The following is a 16349-nucleotide window of genomic DNA, read 5'->3' on the forward strand; positions in this document are numbered from 1 at the left end:
CTTCGCTCGGTGCTTCTATTATTGTTCTCATCGGACGGATTTCTTTCGGTGTTCCCGCTCGAGGTTCGTCCGCGTTCCTCGAGGGGTAGGGGGAGTTTCCCTGGGTTCGCAAGGAGTTATTGTATTGTCGTTTACGGCATTCCTCTATTTTATGACCCCGGTTTTTACAATATCGGCAGATGTCGTCGCTTTTACCTGAGTCCGCGCGGGCTCTTTCTGTCTCTCGATACCGTGGTCTGTTTGCGTCGTTATCGTAAGTTCTCTCTGTCTCCCTATAACGCGGTGTACGGTCCTCGTATCGAGGTCTGCTTGGAGTGTAACGATTATTGTACGCTGTTCGGTATGCTGTTCCATTATACCGATCCCTGTTTGTTTCGTAGCGCTGGGGGGGGGGACCTCGCGGGCTTGTAGGCATTTCTTTCTAATCCACGTTCACCGTCATCCTTACGAGGGTTATTGAAACGCGTATTATCTAGCTCTTGTCTCTTCGCGAGGGTCTTAACGTGAGCGAATGCGGCGGAGAGATTGTAATGGTCTCTGCGATTGAGTTGAATTCGATAAGTGAGCGGGAGTCCTTCGCAAAAGGATCGCGCGGTTAGGGCGTCGATTTCGGTCGTTGCGTGGTCGTCTAAGTATCCACGAGTACGCCTTTCCTCATCGAGGATGGCCGACCGGAGATCTTTTACTCGGGTTATGTAATCTAATATATGCTCCCCTGATTTTAGATAAATAGTACTCAGCTCGCAACTACAAACCAGAATTAAAGAACATCAGGCCCACGTAAGAAGAAACACAACCAGCCGCTCAGTAATCACGGAGCATAGATTAGAGTTTGGTCATGATTTCGAGTGGAATGCGGTTGAAATTTTGGACAGCGAACCATATATCAGTAAACGGTTAATATCTGAGATAATATGTATTAAAAGACAGAAGAATGGTCTGAATATGCAGACGGACATCGAGGATTTACCCGAGAACTATCTCGATGTGATCGAGGGGCTTCCAAAAATTTGAGAGCTCCGCGTTTCACGCTTTATTTATTATATACATAGATTACTGTGTTACAAGGTCTCTGACTGGCATTACCGTTATTTGTTTTGCAACGAATATTCTTATACATCGATCTCTCAACTGGCATTACCGTTATTTGTTTTTCACCGAATTCTTATACATCGATCTTTTAACCTCGAGGCAAGCGAAACATATTAGATCGGTCATTACCTCTTGAAACATTGTCGAGACAACTTGCGTCCGTTATCTGTGCGCTGTACCGTTTTACGATCAAGTATTATCTCTCGAAGCAATGTCAAGATTACTTGCGTCTGTTATCTGCCGATTTGTGCGCTATACCGTTTACGATTTCATTGTAAGTAACTCACAGTGCTCAATTTTATATCGATGTGAACCGTAAATCAGTGTGTCGCTCCTGTATGTGTGCAGGTATCATGCAACATATAATGAAGTACCAAATGCAGCATGGTCCTCCTAGCCTTCTAACTTGGGAGGGACTCAAGGTTGCTTGCCTATGGAGTAGCGCACACACACCGGAATGACCGCATGGATAAGTGAACGTGCGACGTGCGAGTATACAATAGCCTAATGACCGCGTTACAATAGAGTAATTTACACGTTTCTAATTTATTGCGCTGAAGATGACCACAAAATTGGTCGAAACGTTCGCGAATTTTTTTATGTATTGACGATAAAAAAAATATATATAACTTGCGCCCTATTTACCGCGCCGGCTTTTACTGCCTTTTTCCCTTTAATCGATTTAATCACGAGAGCCTTATAATTTTTAATTTAATTTAAAATATTAATGTAAAAGTGATTTGGTCTTTGTAAGTTTAAAGGGTAAGAAATTCAAAATGGCGGACGTGAAACTTTAATAATTTATCGAGAACGGTAAGAGATAAAAAGATGGGGTTTCTTTTGTTGTGTTTGGATAATTAAGGGCATTATTTTAGGTTGTTTAAAATCTCTGTGTTTTATGGATTTCCATAATTTTTAATTATATCTCGGAATTAAGAAGAGATATGATGTGGGGGTTTTTGTGAGGTTACTTGACATGCTCTGCTGAGTGTCTGCAGTGATTTTATTCATCATCTTTAATAATATTTTTATGATAAATTTTATTGTTAATTAGTTTATTTTGAGAGATCCAACAATGATTTATAACCAAAAGTTGTTTGACTTTTTGTGATAGTTCCAGTAGTCACACTAGCTAGGTTTGTTAATAATATAATTTAATTGTTTATAACAATCATGTTTGAGAAATGCTAGTAAGATAATTATTATTTTAGCATAATAATAATCTTTAGGCACAAAAGGTTATGTTCTTATGAATAATCTACTTTTAATTAATTTATTTATATTTTATTTTAATTTTCTGAGTTTATTCTTATGGAACATGTATTTATTCGTGTGTTGAATTGAATTTGTATTGCATCAAAGATCTCATAAAGCTTGTAATATTCATTTATGATCAATTTTAGTGATTCTGGGGAGTTTTAACAAGCAATTGTCCAAAAGTTTATAGTGTGATTCATGAAAATGGGGCTTAAGCTTGAAAGGGTACCTTAAGGCAGCCATGTTCTCTAGGTTTGTGTCTACTACTTTAAGAACGCGTGCTCGCATCAGCTGAGTGATTATTGTGACAGTTAAGTTAAAGAGTGATTGTTTATTCTTATATTGTTTTCAGGTGCTGTGCAATATGGATGGAAATCGAAAAATTTATGCGGCTGGAATATAGCGGTGATTATACCGTCAGACGTGACATCGGCCATTTGGACAGGCTCGCTTTCGTTCCGTGCTTCAGGATATCTCGGAAACCGCATCGCGGTTTACTCATGAATTGCAGCGTTTCGTTGTTGGGCGTTCCGTCGCCGGGTAAATCGTAGTAATTCTGAAAATTCTTGAAGGCTTTGCGAAAAACGTCGTTTCGCCTCTGAGCCGGAACCGCGTCCACGTCTTTGGACAGATATCCGTATTTCTGCAGGTAGTCGAACGTGAGCGCTTAATTTTCGTCCGTAATTGTGGAATTAATGCACGCCGCGGCGTTAAAACACGCGGTTAACGCGATTATGTACGCAAGCCGCATCGTCGAGAGCGAGAGAGAGACGGTGAAACCGCGATGACGGGGCGTTGCGGTTTGAGCGCGATCTCGACGAGCGCTCCGAATGCGAACGTTTACGCGATGGCGCTCGTTAGCGACAACGCGGATAGGTGGCGGCGCGGCGGGGGGTCTCGGGCGTGAAAAAAAATGCGTCGAAGATCCCGACGGATGAGTAGGCCCGATAAGGAAAAATTGCGTCAACGATTCCGGCGGATGAGTCAGTTTGATGAAAAAAAATGCATTATTTTCCTCGATGCGTATTTTTCATCGATTTATATTTTCCTCACGCAATAAAATGCTATTGATTCCGACGGATGAATCGGCTTGATAAAAAATAATGCATTAATTATTTTCCTCGATGCGTATTTTCCATCGATTTATATTTTCTTCACGCAATAAAATGCTATTCTTAGTATATTTTTCTATCGCAACACCCATGGGCAACACCCCTTTTTTTACCATATATAAGAACTCGAGACTAGACTTGGGCGTAGTCTATCCGCACTCTTCGAGTAAACTCAAGACGATGGAGAAACTTAACGATTTAAAATGCGTGTGTGATGTATTACAAAATCAAACCACAGCCCTAACGAGGGAGGCTGAGGATTATTGCAACATGGTGCGGCAGTTGCAGCAGCGCGTGAAGTGCTTAACGGAAAAAGTGCCTCCTTTTTTGCAACTCACCGTTCACGTGGACGAGGACGCCGCAATGCTCGAAAAAACGTGAGTATCGCTTTCAAACGTGAAATTATTTCTTATAATATAATCAAACGATAAATTTTATATTTATGTATATTTATAATTATTTACAATTATTTATATTTATTATTTATATTCATATTTATTTATATTTATTAATTGTATTTTTTGTTGGAAATGGCGACCTATGTATGACGGAGACAACGACGACCGGCGCCCCCGCGCCTGATACCAGTGTGCGCACGCAGCGCCCATGTATACCCCCACTTCCTCTTTCTCCTCAGTCCGCTCTTTACCATTGTCGGTTACACACGTGTCCACTCTCTATGTAACGTTCTTTATAATAAACCTCATTTTATAACCAATATTCATTACTTACGATCCGCGTGCCTCAACATTGGTTATGGGCCCAGACACGGTACGCGCTAAGTGACGCGTGCGAGAACGTAACCCAGAAAACAACGGTCGAAAAGGGAATCGCGCTCGTAGACGCCATTACGCACGCAGTGCATCGAAGTTTCGCGAAAACGCTCGTGGAATCTATTACGCGACATCACAATGGCCGGAACAAACTCAGTGCAAATCGAACCGTTGAATAAAGAGAACTTCGACACATGGAAGATTCAGATGCAAGCGCTGCTTGTGAAGACGGAGGGATGGCAATACGTTAGCGGCAAAAACACGAAACCTGCCCTCGTCGCGAACGACCCTGCTTCTGAGACAGCCGTGAGGACATGGGAAATCAACGACGAAAAAGCGAAGTCTGACATCATCCTCTCAATCAGTCCTCCCGAACTGAAACAGGTTAAAGGCCATAATACGTCGAAGGAAGTATGGGATAGGCTACACGTCATTTACCGATTTCAGACGAGTCACCTGTATGACTCATTCGAGTGAATCTAATCCTCGCATAAACCATATATGGACATGTCGAAGCAGAGCGCAACGCATGACCATATAAGGTAATGAATTTCAAGACACCACCCTATGACTCATTGCTGGCAAGCGAGCCACACCACTAGAAGTAGACTCATATCCGCTAGACAACGCCTTATGACTCATTGTAACGAGGTGCGGTCACCTCCCACTACCGTTTCCAAAATTGTATAAAAGCGGAATCTTTTACCCTCTCGACGGAGAGTGTGGAACGAGCCAGGAAAGGTCACATATCTTATACTTGTTCCATCCTCCCACATAAGCCACTTGTATCGTAAAAGTTCTACAATAAATATCATACTCTTTTATATCAAAAGAAAGATAAAGATTATTGAATTACCTACCTTCGACGGATCCAAGGAGCCATAATCTACATCGCCGACCAACAGCTAATTATCCTGGGGTTTTACCTCCTTAACTGCAAGAAGAACCCATAAAAATTGATTTCGACGGAGACGTTCTGCCGGATCGAGCCACCTCGCATCACCCAGGACGTCACAAGTTGAAAATTTTTGGTGGCAGCGGTGGGATTGCCAAAAAGGCGATCCCGACTGGAAGGCTGAAAGAATTGGACATCTGAAAAGCATCCCTTGGGACAACACTTCAGTTCTCTGGAAGCTGAGTGAGCCAGTAGCGGAAGAAGAAGCCGATTGCTGTATTCATTCTACAACATCCTGTCTCTACTTTAACGAGAAAAGGATCTTTTCCGGAGAGGAGTTGCAGGGATAAGGCTGCGAGCGTGTGGACAAGGCTTCATGGAGTCGCGCATAACTATCATTCTTCTTTTCATTATCATAGATACATGTAAGTGCGAACTTGCCAATATTACGAACTTTTACATTTCCTTTTAACGAATAAGTTATTATAATAAATAAAAATGGCTACAGACGGAATAAATGATTTAACTAGACAGATAGGCGACATGAATATTAACGCAACCGACGCGAATCGTAGAGCTAATGCGCCGTATATAACCCAGTAAGCAAAACATCATTATTACAATGTTATTGCAACGATATTCTATAACTTGTAATGTTGTTAAATATGTAGTTCTTAATGTTGTATAGAACATCATTATGAACATACTTTGACCACGATTCCGAAATTTCAGTAATGTTGAAATGGGAGTGCCATAACGTTGCAAATAACATTGTGCTAACGTTTTTCTATCATTCCTGCAATGTTTTTGAGATAAAAATTTAAATGTACTATCAACTTTATTACAATATTATATTAAGATTACCGTAATATTAATTTTAACATTTATTTAAAGTTCTTACTGATGTTTTATTTCTATTACAGGCAACATGTTTTCAATAAATATGCAATAGTAATAAAATATCTCAATATTTATTATTTAATTAATATTTAGATTGCTTTTATAGACCAGGCTTGGGCAACTTTAAACTCCAGAACCACGACACTTTTTTTCTATCCACGGAAAGTAGGGGAGTGTCGTGGCTCCGGAGCTCGAAGTTGCCCAGTCCTGTTATATACTAATCTGCATTGGGGAATAATTCACTAATTATCATAAAAAAAGTTTTATTTATATAGAAATAATATATACCATATATTACATTTTCAGTTTATCACAATATAATATCTTTGGTGAAGGTCACTGATCCTAATGGAAGGTTTAGGATAAACTCATCTTTCAAAAAAAAAATCGAATACGGATACAAACAATCGGAGATGGATTATTAAACCACATACAGGTCTTTTAATCCTTAAACTTTTGGATTCTTAAACCACGAATCCTTAAACCATTTACTTCCTCTTAATCAATCCCTCACAGTGAAACAAGTTAAACGAGGACTGTATATGCGGGATGCAGACTGAGTCGAGATCGAATCCTTAAACCATTTACTTCCTCTTAATCAATCCCTTACAGTGAAACAAGTTAAACGAGGACTGTATATGCGGGATGCATACTAAGTCGAGATCAAACCCCTTATTTTGTTACTATAATAATACTATACTATAATAATATACTATCTAATACTAACTAATATACTAATAACTATAATAATATAATAATAATATATCAACGCAAGTAAGATAATATATTTATCACTTCCTGAAAAATAAAAGTAGAATTAAATTAGTGAAAAAGTTACTTAAAAATTATAACGCGGCAAACTATAATGATTTTATTTTATGGAGAGTATATACCGAAATACATTACATTACCTTTTTAATGTTTTTTCTTTCCTTGCGGACGTTTGCAAATCTGAACCACTCCATTACAAAGTGTTCAAAATCTTTTTCTGTACTCCGAGGAAATATTGCTCTAAAAGCTTCTGGAATAAGAAAAATTCAATACAGTTTATTGTTAGATGAAAGAAATAATTAATGTTAATTAAAACTTATGATAATTATTGAAATAACACAAAAGTTTCCGGAATAATTTATATATGTACTAAAACGATCAAAAGTATTAGTTTATGGATATATATTTTTCTTTTATTTCGTAAGAATTTTTAACGTGTGTGTGTCCTGCTTTTTAACGATGATTGCCACAAAAAAAAATAGAAGACAATTTTAATAAATTCTGAGACAAAAACAACATTTAATACTGCAGGTAATATATATATATATATATATATATATTATATATATATATATCTCTTAAAAAATTATTTTTAAATACTTACTTTAATGCTCAGAATTGTGTGCGTATCTCCAATTTTATAATTTTTTTTGGCCAGTCCATGAACACATGGAGGCTAAGTCATCAGAAAATGTAACACTCAAACTTCTTCTAATAAAATCCTTTTCATGTTTCCCTCCAATTAACCTAACCTTGTTCACCTGAAAAATTTATACTTGTAATTCTATATAATGCAGTTTATTATTATAAATTGCAAAGAAAATAATTCAGAAGACTTTTAAAATATAATAACACATATTATAGGATATTATAGAAACATTAAAAGGACTTATAGGACATGCCTACACCTAAACATTAAAAATCTTGAGAACATGGTATACCAAAGTTGACACAACATAAAGGACATATCTATGCGCCGTTGCCGCGTGCCACTAGCGATCCATTGTTATTATTTCGAACAAGATCGTATTCACATGATAACAGGACGTACTAGTAAGTATTGTAACTGCTATGTGGTCATTTTACTGAGTTCAGAAGCGCAATGTGATATGTTATTATTTTTTTTGTGAAGAACACTATATTTGATCTGCGCTTTAACGACGGTCGCAGCGTACGTTATATTGCGAAAAAATTGAAGATACCGCGGTCTACCGTTAAGCGATGATAATTACTCGCTTCCAAAGAATGGCTGTAATAAGGACAAGGCTCGCACTGGGAGACCTCGAGTCACTTCCAAATCAGAGGATCAGTCCCTAGTCTTAATGTTCAAAGAGGAATAGGAAGCTACCGCACCAGAAATCCAATCGCGGTTTAATGAAAGTCATGAACATCAGATATCGGTAACTACTGTCAAGGATCGTTTGCGCAAAGCCGGCCTTGGGGCAGAGTTTCCACTAAAAAAACCGTTCCTTCGGCGGGGAACAGGGCGAAGAGACTTCAGGGGCTCAAATCACAAAAGACTGGACCATCGAAGACTGGAAACAAGTCTTGTGGACCGACGAATCGAAGTCGAGGTTTGGTCAATAAACGAAGCCAGTACCACTTATGTCCGTCGCGCGGCTCCTTCGGAAAAAAAGGCACCCAGACTGCATAACTCCTACAGTTAAACACGGCGGAGGTGATCCGTGATGGTATGGGAATGTTTCAGTTATACGGGCGTGGGAGATCTCCACAGAATCAAGGGAATACTTGACCAAAAAGGCTACCACTCGGATTTTGAAAGGCCGATTGTATCCCCGTCTGGCACACGTTTAATTGGTCGTGGGTTTGTTATGCAGCAAGATAAGGACCCAAAACACACATCTAAATTATGTTCCAACTATCGGCATTCGGAAAAGTGGAAAGCGGAGCGCTCAAAATGATGGTGTGGCCCCCTCAATCTCCGGATCTTAATCCATAGAACTTCTGTGGGATGAACTCGATCGCCGAGTCAGGGAGGGTCTGTCCCAGGTGTATCTCAGGAGCACATTTGGGAGATTCTCCAGAAAGCATGGAGTGAAATACCAAATTCTGTTTTGGAAAAAACTCGTAGAAAGGATGCCGCGATTGGTGCAAAAAGTGCTGTCCCCAAGGGAGGTTGGTTTGATGAAAAGAAAGTGTGAGCTCTTAGCTAAGGATTGATTCTGATTCGTGAGATTTTCAGTTTTTGTTACTTCTAATTGTCAACTAAATAAAATTTATCAATATTTTTCATAATAATTAGTTTTATTAAGAATTGTCCCGAATTATACCCCTGTCCGGAAACTTTTCGACGGCAGTGTATTATAGAGATAATTAATACAAATGCATATATATATATATATATATTATATATATATATATATATATACCTATATATATGCATTTCCATATCAAATAACTACTAACGCATTCACACTACATTGTTCAAGTCTTTTATGCATATAGATCTTCTATATATAAATGTGTGTTGCTTTGTTTTACCATATTTAGCAGAAAGTTTAAGTATTTATATATAAAAATCTTTTTGCAAACTTTTCATATATTTTAAGCTTTTAAATTTAATTGAAGTGGTTCAGTAATATTTTTTTACAATTTTCTTATATATATAATATATTAATTTTTGAAGGACATACTATATTTGAAAACTTTACCGACAAAATTCTACCTTCTTTTAGAAAGTTTACATATATCGTATTGGTTGCATAGAATTACAAATGCTTTTACATAGTAAAAATAGGTGTAAATCAATTAGAGCATTTGCTAAATATATCACAAAAATAATTAAAAAATTTCAAAGTAAAGATGTCGAGCTGTCAGTGTAAATATTTATCTGTTTACAAAAATTGTACAACTTTATATATTATCAGTATGTTTGCTCCGTTAAAGAAAATTGTAAAAAAATATTACTGTACTACTTCAATTAAATTTAAAAGCTTAAAAATATTTGAAAAGTTTGCAAAAAGATTTTTATATATAAATACTTAAACTTTCTGCTAAATATGGTAAAACAAAGCAACACACATTTATATATAAAAGATCTATATGCATAAAAGACTTGAACAATGTAGTGTGAATGCGTTAGTACTTATTTGATATGGCGTTTGGATGATTTTGTCTGTATGTTACTGATACTTTTAGAGTTTTTCATCTATTTTTTCATCTAATAAATTGTCATAAAGAAAAAAATATATGCATGTTACGCCACAATCAAAATAACTATAAACATAGTAGATACAGATAATGCGCAATTACTATCTTTGCTATAGGCACTACATTGAAAATAATACCAAAAAATCGGTAAAAATTACAAGTCCTGGTGATCTCTTTGTCGACTCTAAATTGCAAATGTTATATTTATTACTCTTGGAGAAAAAGGGAAAAAGAGGGAAAAAAAGGGAGGGAGAGAGAAAGAGGGAGGGAGAAGAGATATCTCTTACAGTCTTTTCTCTTCATTCTTAAATTTTCAAAGTCTGATTTTATTGTGTAAACTACTACGATTATGTAACTACTAACCAGAAATGTTATTTGTAAATGTTTATAGAATTAATTATAATTGTGATAAGCAGCTTTACTTACAACTTGCATGAAAGCTTCTTGATCAGTTTTTAGCATATCTTCAAAAGTCAGAAAATTGTCAATGGAAGATAAGGGGAGATATTGTCCAATTTTTGTATCTTGTACAATACTTTCTTTAGAATATTGCTCACTGTTTATCTTTGCCAAAATCAAATTTGTAGTTTCTTGAATTTGAGATAGTGATTGTTCCTGTTTTTCTTTTATATTTGTCACTTCGGCTTCAATACCTGATAGTATCATTTTAAGGTCGTTTATCAAAGTTATTAAAGCTATGTTATCTTCGAAAAGTACAGGTATATTATCCATATTGTGTTCAGTTATTGTAACATTCCCTACAAATTATACAATTAAATAAATGACTGCATTTTGTACGTTTTTGCTAAAAAATGCTTATAATTCTTCTTACTTACTATTGTCATCATGAACAACTTTTACTGTAGTATTTTCATTCTCTTGTGATGAGTTTACTGTAGTATTTTCATTCTCTTGTGATGAGCCTGAAAATAAATAAATCCGTTTATATTTCTAAAAAAAGGCATATAAAGTCGATACTCGAATTTATCAAAGTTTATTGTTGTTGTTTTTCCGTAATTTTGATTGGTTCTCTTGTGCTTATTGTGTGAGCGGCTGTCATTGCATATTTTGACAGTTGTGTGTATCAAAAGTTTAATAATGAGTATAATATTAATGTGACTCTTTTAGAAAAGGTAAAAGCTAAATATAGCGCATGTGATATTTAGTTTTACGTAAAAAATATAAAGTTTTATTTATTATAAATGTGTCAGAAGTTTTCAACCCTTTTCACTGTCATTGTGTATGTTCACAGAAGATAATTACATCACATAATTATTATAAAATATTGTAAATTATATTATTTTCTGAATAAGTAAACATTAATTAATACTCCTTTCAAAAAATTTGAAACAAAATACCTGTGTAATAAGTATTTCAGAGAGCTACATGTTATTGAAATTTGTAACGTAAAGCATTATCATAATAATGAAAAATTTAGAGCACAGATTTTAAGATCAATAAACAAATGTGCACTATCAAGGCAATTAAAAAGATATAATAATGACCCTTGTCTATAATATAAAGAGTGAATCACTAAAGGCCTCCGCACAATGAAAAATATAAGGAACAAGAAACAGATATTAGCGATTAGGTCTAAAGAGTTAAGAATAAAGTTGGATGCACGATAAAAAATACAGGCAACAGAAACAGGGAATAACACAGACAATAGATTTTTAACCTATCGGAAACCGTGTATTAATGTTACACCAGCTTTATTCCTGATTTCTTATTTCTAATCGCTAATATCTATTCCTTGTTCCTTATATTTTTTATTGTGCGGAGGCCCTAAAGGTATTACAGGCTAATATTGCTGAAACTAAACAAGATATGCAATTCTTATTTTCCAGCAACTGTTTGGCATAAAAAAAATTAACTTCATTAAACAATGCTTGCTTCAATGCCAAACAGTTACTAGAAAATAAGAATTGTATATTTCATTCAGTTTTAGGAATATTAGCCTGTAAGACCTTTATCCTATACCGTATGTACCAAAAATTTCAGAATAGACAATTATCTTAGAAATTATTGGTTCATGAGAAATATGTTTCAGATAAAAGTTAGAGGGTTCAAAGGAGTCCAATAGACGATTTTGGTTCCAGGGGGCCTGTGTTGAGCCCAGTAGGGCCCAAGTTAAATTTTTTAAATGGAAACCCCCATTTTTTATTGTATCATCCTTTTCTCCCAATTAATTTGAACAACTTTTGTCTAAAACATTTTTTTATTTGCCTAATACTTTTTGATATATTCAAGGAAAATTTGGTAACTTTTTCAATATATTACTCGCGATATCTCAATAATTATTTGTCGAAGGAAAAAGTGATATAGGACTTTTTGACTTGATTTGATCTTAAGAATATTCTGTTGCAATAGTATCCTAACTTTTTTAAATACTTGTTTATACATAAAAGTTCCAAAGAGATGTCTATACCAAGTTTTCTTTAAAACTTTAAATATCTCATAAAGTATCAGACAAATAAAAAAATGTTTCAGACAAAAGTTGTTCAAATTAATTAGTAGAAAAAGGAGATGAAATAAAAAATAAGGGTTTTTATTTAAAAAATTTAACTTGAACCTTACTGGGCCCAACATGGGCCTCGAATCCAAAATCTAATATCATCTATTGGCTCCCTTTAAACCCTTCAACTTTTATCTAAAACATTTTTCTAATAAATTAATATTTTCTGAGATAATTTGCTGTTCCGGAAATTTTAGTACGCACGGTATATCTCACCACTGTCTTAAAATAAAAATTTGTAAAAATAAATGATTTCCAATAATATATTTGGACAAATATATGCTTGTGTTATTAGGATTAAAAGCTAACCTGCTGTATCTAATTCACATAAACGGTTCATTCTAAGAGGTTCAGGAACATCAACATAATCTGTGAATTTAGTTCGTTTTCTTTTTCTTTTAGATTCAGTTTCGGATTGTGACGAGGCTACTGCTTCTTTTTCAGCTTTTAAAGCTGATTCATAAGTATCTGAAAATAGACTAAATCGTTATTACGTATTTACAATAATAAAAAACTGTATTATATTATACTATAATAATATATTATAATAATATAAAACTGTATTATATTATATTTGTATTTATATTTTAATACAATAATCGAAATTACACTGATACATACGCTAATACGCATACTATTAGATGGTTTAAAAATAAGAAATTAATGTATATTTTAATAAATTTCAGGCATATATTCAATATTTATAGAAGTATCGTCCACTCAAGAATATTTTCTTATAAATACCATAAGCATGCCATAATACAAATATCTTTGTAGTAATCTATATATTTATTTACTTACTATGTTTACTCAATATTTGGCACTCATATTTATTCCAACTACTTTTTATTGGAATTTCTCTAATTATTAGAGTCCTGATATTTCTTATCCCTTCAGGCCAGTAGCAATAATTGGGTTCCTCCAACCAAATTGTTGGAACAACAGAAAAATCGGAATCGTCAAATTCCACCACTGCGTACTGAAAAATAGACTATATTTAGTGAAGAAAATGTATTTTCTTTATTTCTTTTTGCTTTTTTAAATCAGTAAATGTGAAACAGTTGGTAAGTGTTTAATCATTTCAGCTTAATATAAATTACAAATATTAAGTTCTTCAATATAAAAATTGAAACGTTTTTATTATACAAAGTTCCAATATTAAGCAAATAAAAGCAAGTAGTATTTTTACCTTTGACATCAGTCTGTGTGTAGTATCGATAAAAAACAATTTTCTATTTTAAAAGCTTTTTGTAATATTTCATCAACAGTAGTTATGTATACTTCTTCATCAGTCACTTCAGACAAACCGCACCAAAATACAGTACTATCCATTGGATTATCAAAGTAAGGTGTAAGAGAAACATTTTTATATTTAATATGAAATATGTTATCCATTTGAAAAATATCAATTACTTGTATAGCTTTATTATTTTTTAAAAGAAAATTACAATTGGGTTCTTTAATTTCTATTCTAAAACCTTTATACTCGATGGCTGAAAACCTTTCTACTTGTTTATTGTTCATGAAAAGAAAACCATTTCTTTTGAGAAAAATTTTTTCTTCTACCTTCTGAGAAGCATATTTATCAAATTCGTGTACTCTTTTTATAAACTGTGATAATGGTTTATTAGATGTTTTTATCATCATTTTGATTTTATGCATATAATTTTCAAAAGGAAAGCAACTAAATTTATTTAATGAACCAAAGTTTTTCACATCTAATGTTAAGTGTATAAGGTTATGAATATTATGATTCACATATTCGTCACCGTATAAATCGCCAAAATTTGTTACAAAATATACCAATAACTCGTGTGCGTAATCAATATATTTTCTTATCAAATCGTCACATATTAAAATCCTAATTGCACAGTGCAAGGAAAGAAAATGCTGAAAATAATCAGTTTTTAAAAATGGTTTCATAAGCCACGGACCGTAATACAATAAAAAGGACCTAAATTCAGTAGCTTTCCATCTTTCAAATTCTGTTATTGGCCTAGGTTTTCTTGAAAATTCATAGGGAATTGACTTGTACACTAACTGTAATTTTTCATTAATAACATTAATATCTTTTTTTAATAAACGAACTTCCTGATTTCCCTTAACCCAAAATCCTAATAAGCGTTTCATAATACCTAATAAAACCAAATGCATATAATCTAATGGTACACTTGTAATAAAATCAATTTTTAATTCACATAAAATAGATGTTTCTTTATGATAATCTTCATCAGATTTAGAATAGAATTCTTCGTTCGTTCTTAATTTGGAATTCAATTCTGGGAAAGTTATTCTATTCTTTTGAAATACTCCTTCGGCCCAACATTTAGTACAGCCATGATAAGAATTAAAGTTTTTTACACATAATACAAATGCTTTTGCAGGAGCATCACAAAGAATTTTACTAATTTTTACTGGTAGAATCCTATTACCTACATGTAACCATCTTTTTGTAATATTTTTATTTCGTCAACAAACCTACGTAAAAAAATGTTACAATTATGAGGTTTCTTTTCCCCATGATAAACACCTATCGGAAATGGTTCCACCATTTTCAACTCATCAATTTTTACCAAAATAGGCCAAAATTGGCTATTGTTACGTCCACCCTCTCATACGCCCAAAAAATTTGAAACCTTTTTTAGATTGTAGGAAGACTTTAGTCAGACCTTACTCATAAGAACGACTTACCGATAGTAGGATTACCACCGAATAAGTTACCATACTTACTAGCATGACTTACCGACAGTAGGATTACCACCGAACAAGTTACCATACTTACTAGCATGACTTACCGACAGTAGGATTACCACCGAATACCGACAGTAGGATTACCACTGAATAAGTTACCACACTAGCGATAAGTCACGACCTGCGCGGTAGGCCTAACCTACCCACTAGCATATAAATATAGAAGATAAGTCACGATATACGCAATAGGCTTGGCCTATTCCAATAATGTATATACAACGGATAAGTCGCAATGCTCACAAGGGTTTAGCCATAGGAATTTTCTCGTAAACGCTTCCTTCAAGTAACGCAAACCTAAACCCTCCCAGACCCTTCCTGAAAACTCAGGCCATAACCATATAAGGAGAGAAATCGAAAGCGGAGCCGATGACGCAACTCAACCCTTCCACTCAGGCAACAAAAGGAAGAAAACTCAAGCCATGACCATATAAGGAGAGAAATCGAAAGCGGAGCCGATGACGCAACTCAACCCTTCCACTCAGGCAACAAAAGGAAGAAAACTCAGGCCATGACCATATAAGGAGAGAAATCGAAAGCGGAGCCGATGACGCAACTCAACCCTTCCACTCAGTCAACCCTTCCACTCGACCACCCCCGCCATCGGGAAAACAGGAATATAAGGACGAACATCCCAAGGGACGCTCTCAGTTCCCCGGAGTCCTACCTCGATCACGGACTCTCCAGTTAAGTAACCACTGAATCCTTCTCGAGTCTCTCTGAATCCAGAACCTTCCTAATTCCACATCGAGAATCTTCCTATCTCCACGTGCGTTACCAAACCCAGAGCCTTCAGCTCTCTCACTACATATAGAATTACGTGTCACCATATATACATTCCTGATTGTAATCTTGTTACTTTTGTAATCGTATGTCCTATGTAGAATTATCGTAATATACAATCATTTTTATACAATATCTTACTCTACAAATTCTTACACCTCTTCGCACATCCTCCACTGATCCCACTTACACTACATCCACACACGAGCCAGTGCCGTACGAGCGGCACGTCTCCGCCTGTGGGTATTCTAGTAATTGCAATAAGGCATCCGAATCACCGGTCCTCCCCTTGTGCCACATCTGCGTACGAGGCAGTGCCGTACGAGCGGCAC

At 35.1% G+C, this 16349-nt stretch overlaps 1 protein-coding gene and 2 long non-coding RNA genes across 3 annotated transcripts in view; all 3 read right to left on the reverse strand.

Annotated features, from left to right (window-relative positions):
- LOC139824168 (uncharacterized) overlaps positions 1–5452 on the reverse strand; it is a 76532-nt gene extending 71080 nt beyond the window's left edge. Inside the window, exon 1 of the long non-coding RNA XR_011735025.1 lies at positions 5228–5452. This is a non-coding gene — a long non-coding RNA (uncharacterized lncRNA). The remainder of the gene's footprint in view (positions 1–5227) is intronic.
- A 1146-nt stretch (positions 5453–6598) lies between these two features.
- On the reverse strand, positions 6599–7323 carry LOC139824153 (uncharacterized). The gene is made up of 2 exons (XR_011735018.1): positions 6941–7323; positions 6599–6827 (listed from the first exon to the last, which is right to left on the reverse strand). It is a non-coding gene; the product is annotated as an uncharacterized lncRNA (long non-coding RNA).
- A 95-nt stretch (positions 7324–7418) lies between these two features.
- LOC139824151 (uncharacterized) lies at positions 7419–15262 on the reverse strand. Its single transcript, XM_071796636.1, has 5 exons — positions 15178–15262; positions 12796–12954; positions 10808–10894; positions 10398–10729; positions 7419–7561 (listed from the first exon to the last, which is right to left on the reverse strand). The coding sequence occupies exons 1-5, from the start codon at positions 15260–15262 to the stop codon at positions 7439–7441; spliced, it is 786 nt and encodes a 261-aa protein (XP_071652737.1). The 3' UTR covers positions 7419–7438.
- Positions 15263–16349: the final 1087 nt, after the last annotated feature.

The sequence above is a fragment of the Temnothorax longispinosus genome, unplaced genomic scaffold (genome assembly GCF_030848805.1).
Source record: "Temnothorax longispinosus isolate EJ_2023e unplaced genomic scaffold, Tlon_JGU_v1 HiC_scaffold_28, whole genome shotgun sequence".
Lineage (NCBI taxonomy): Eukaryota > Metazoa > Arthropoda > Insecta > Hymenoptera > Formicidae > Temnothorax > Temnothorax longispinosus.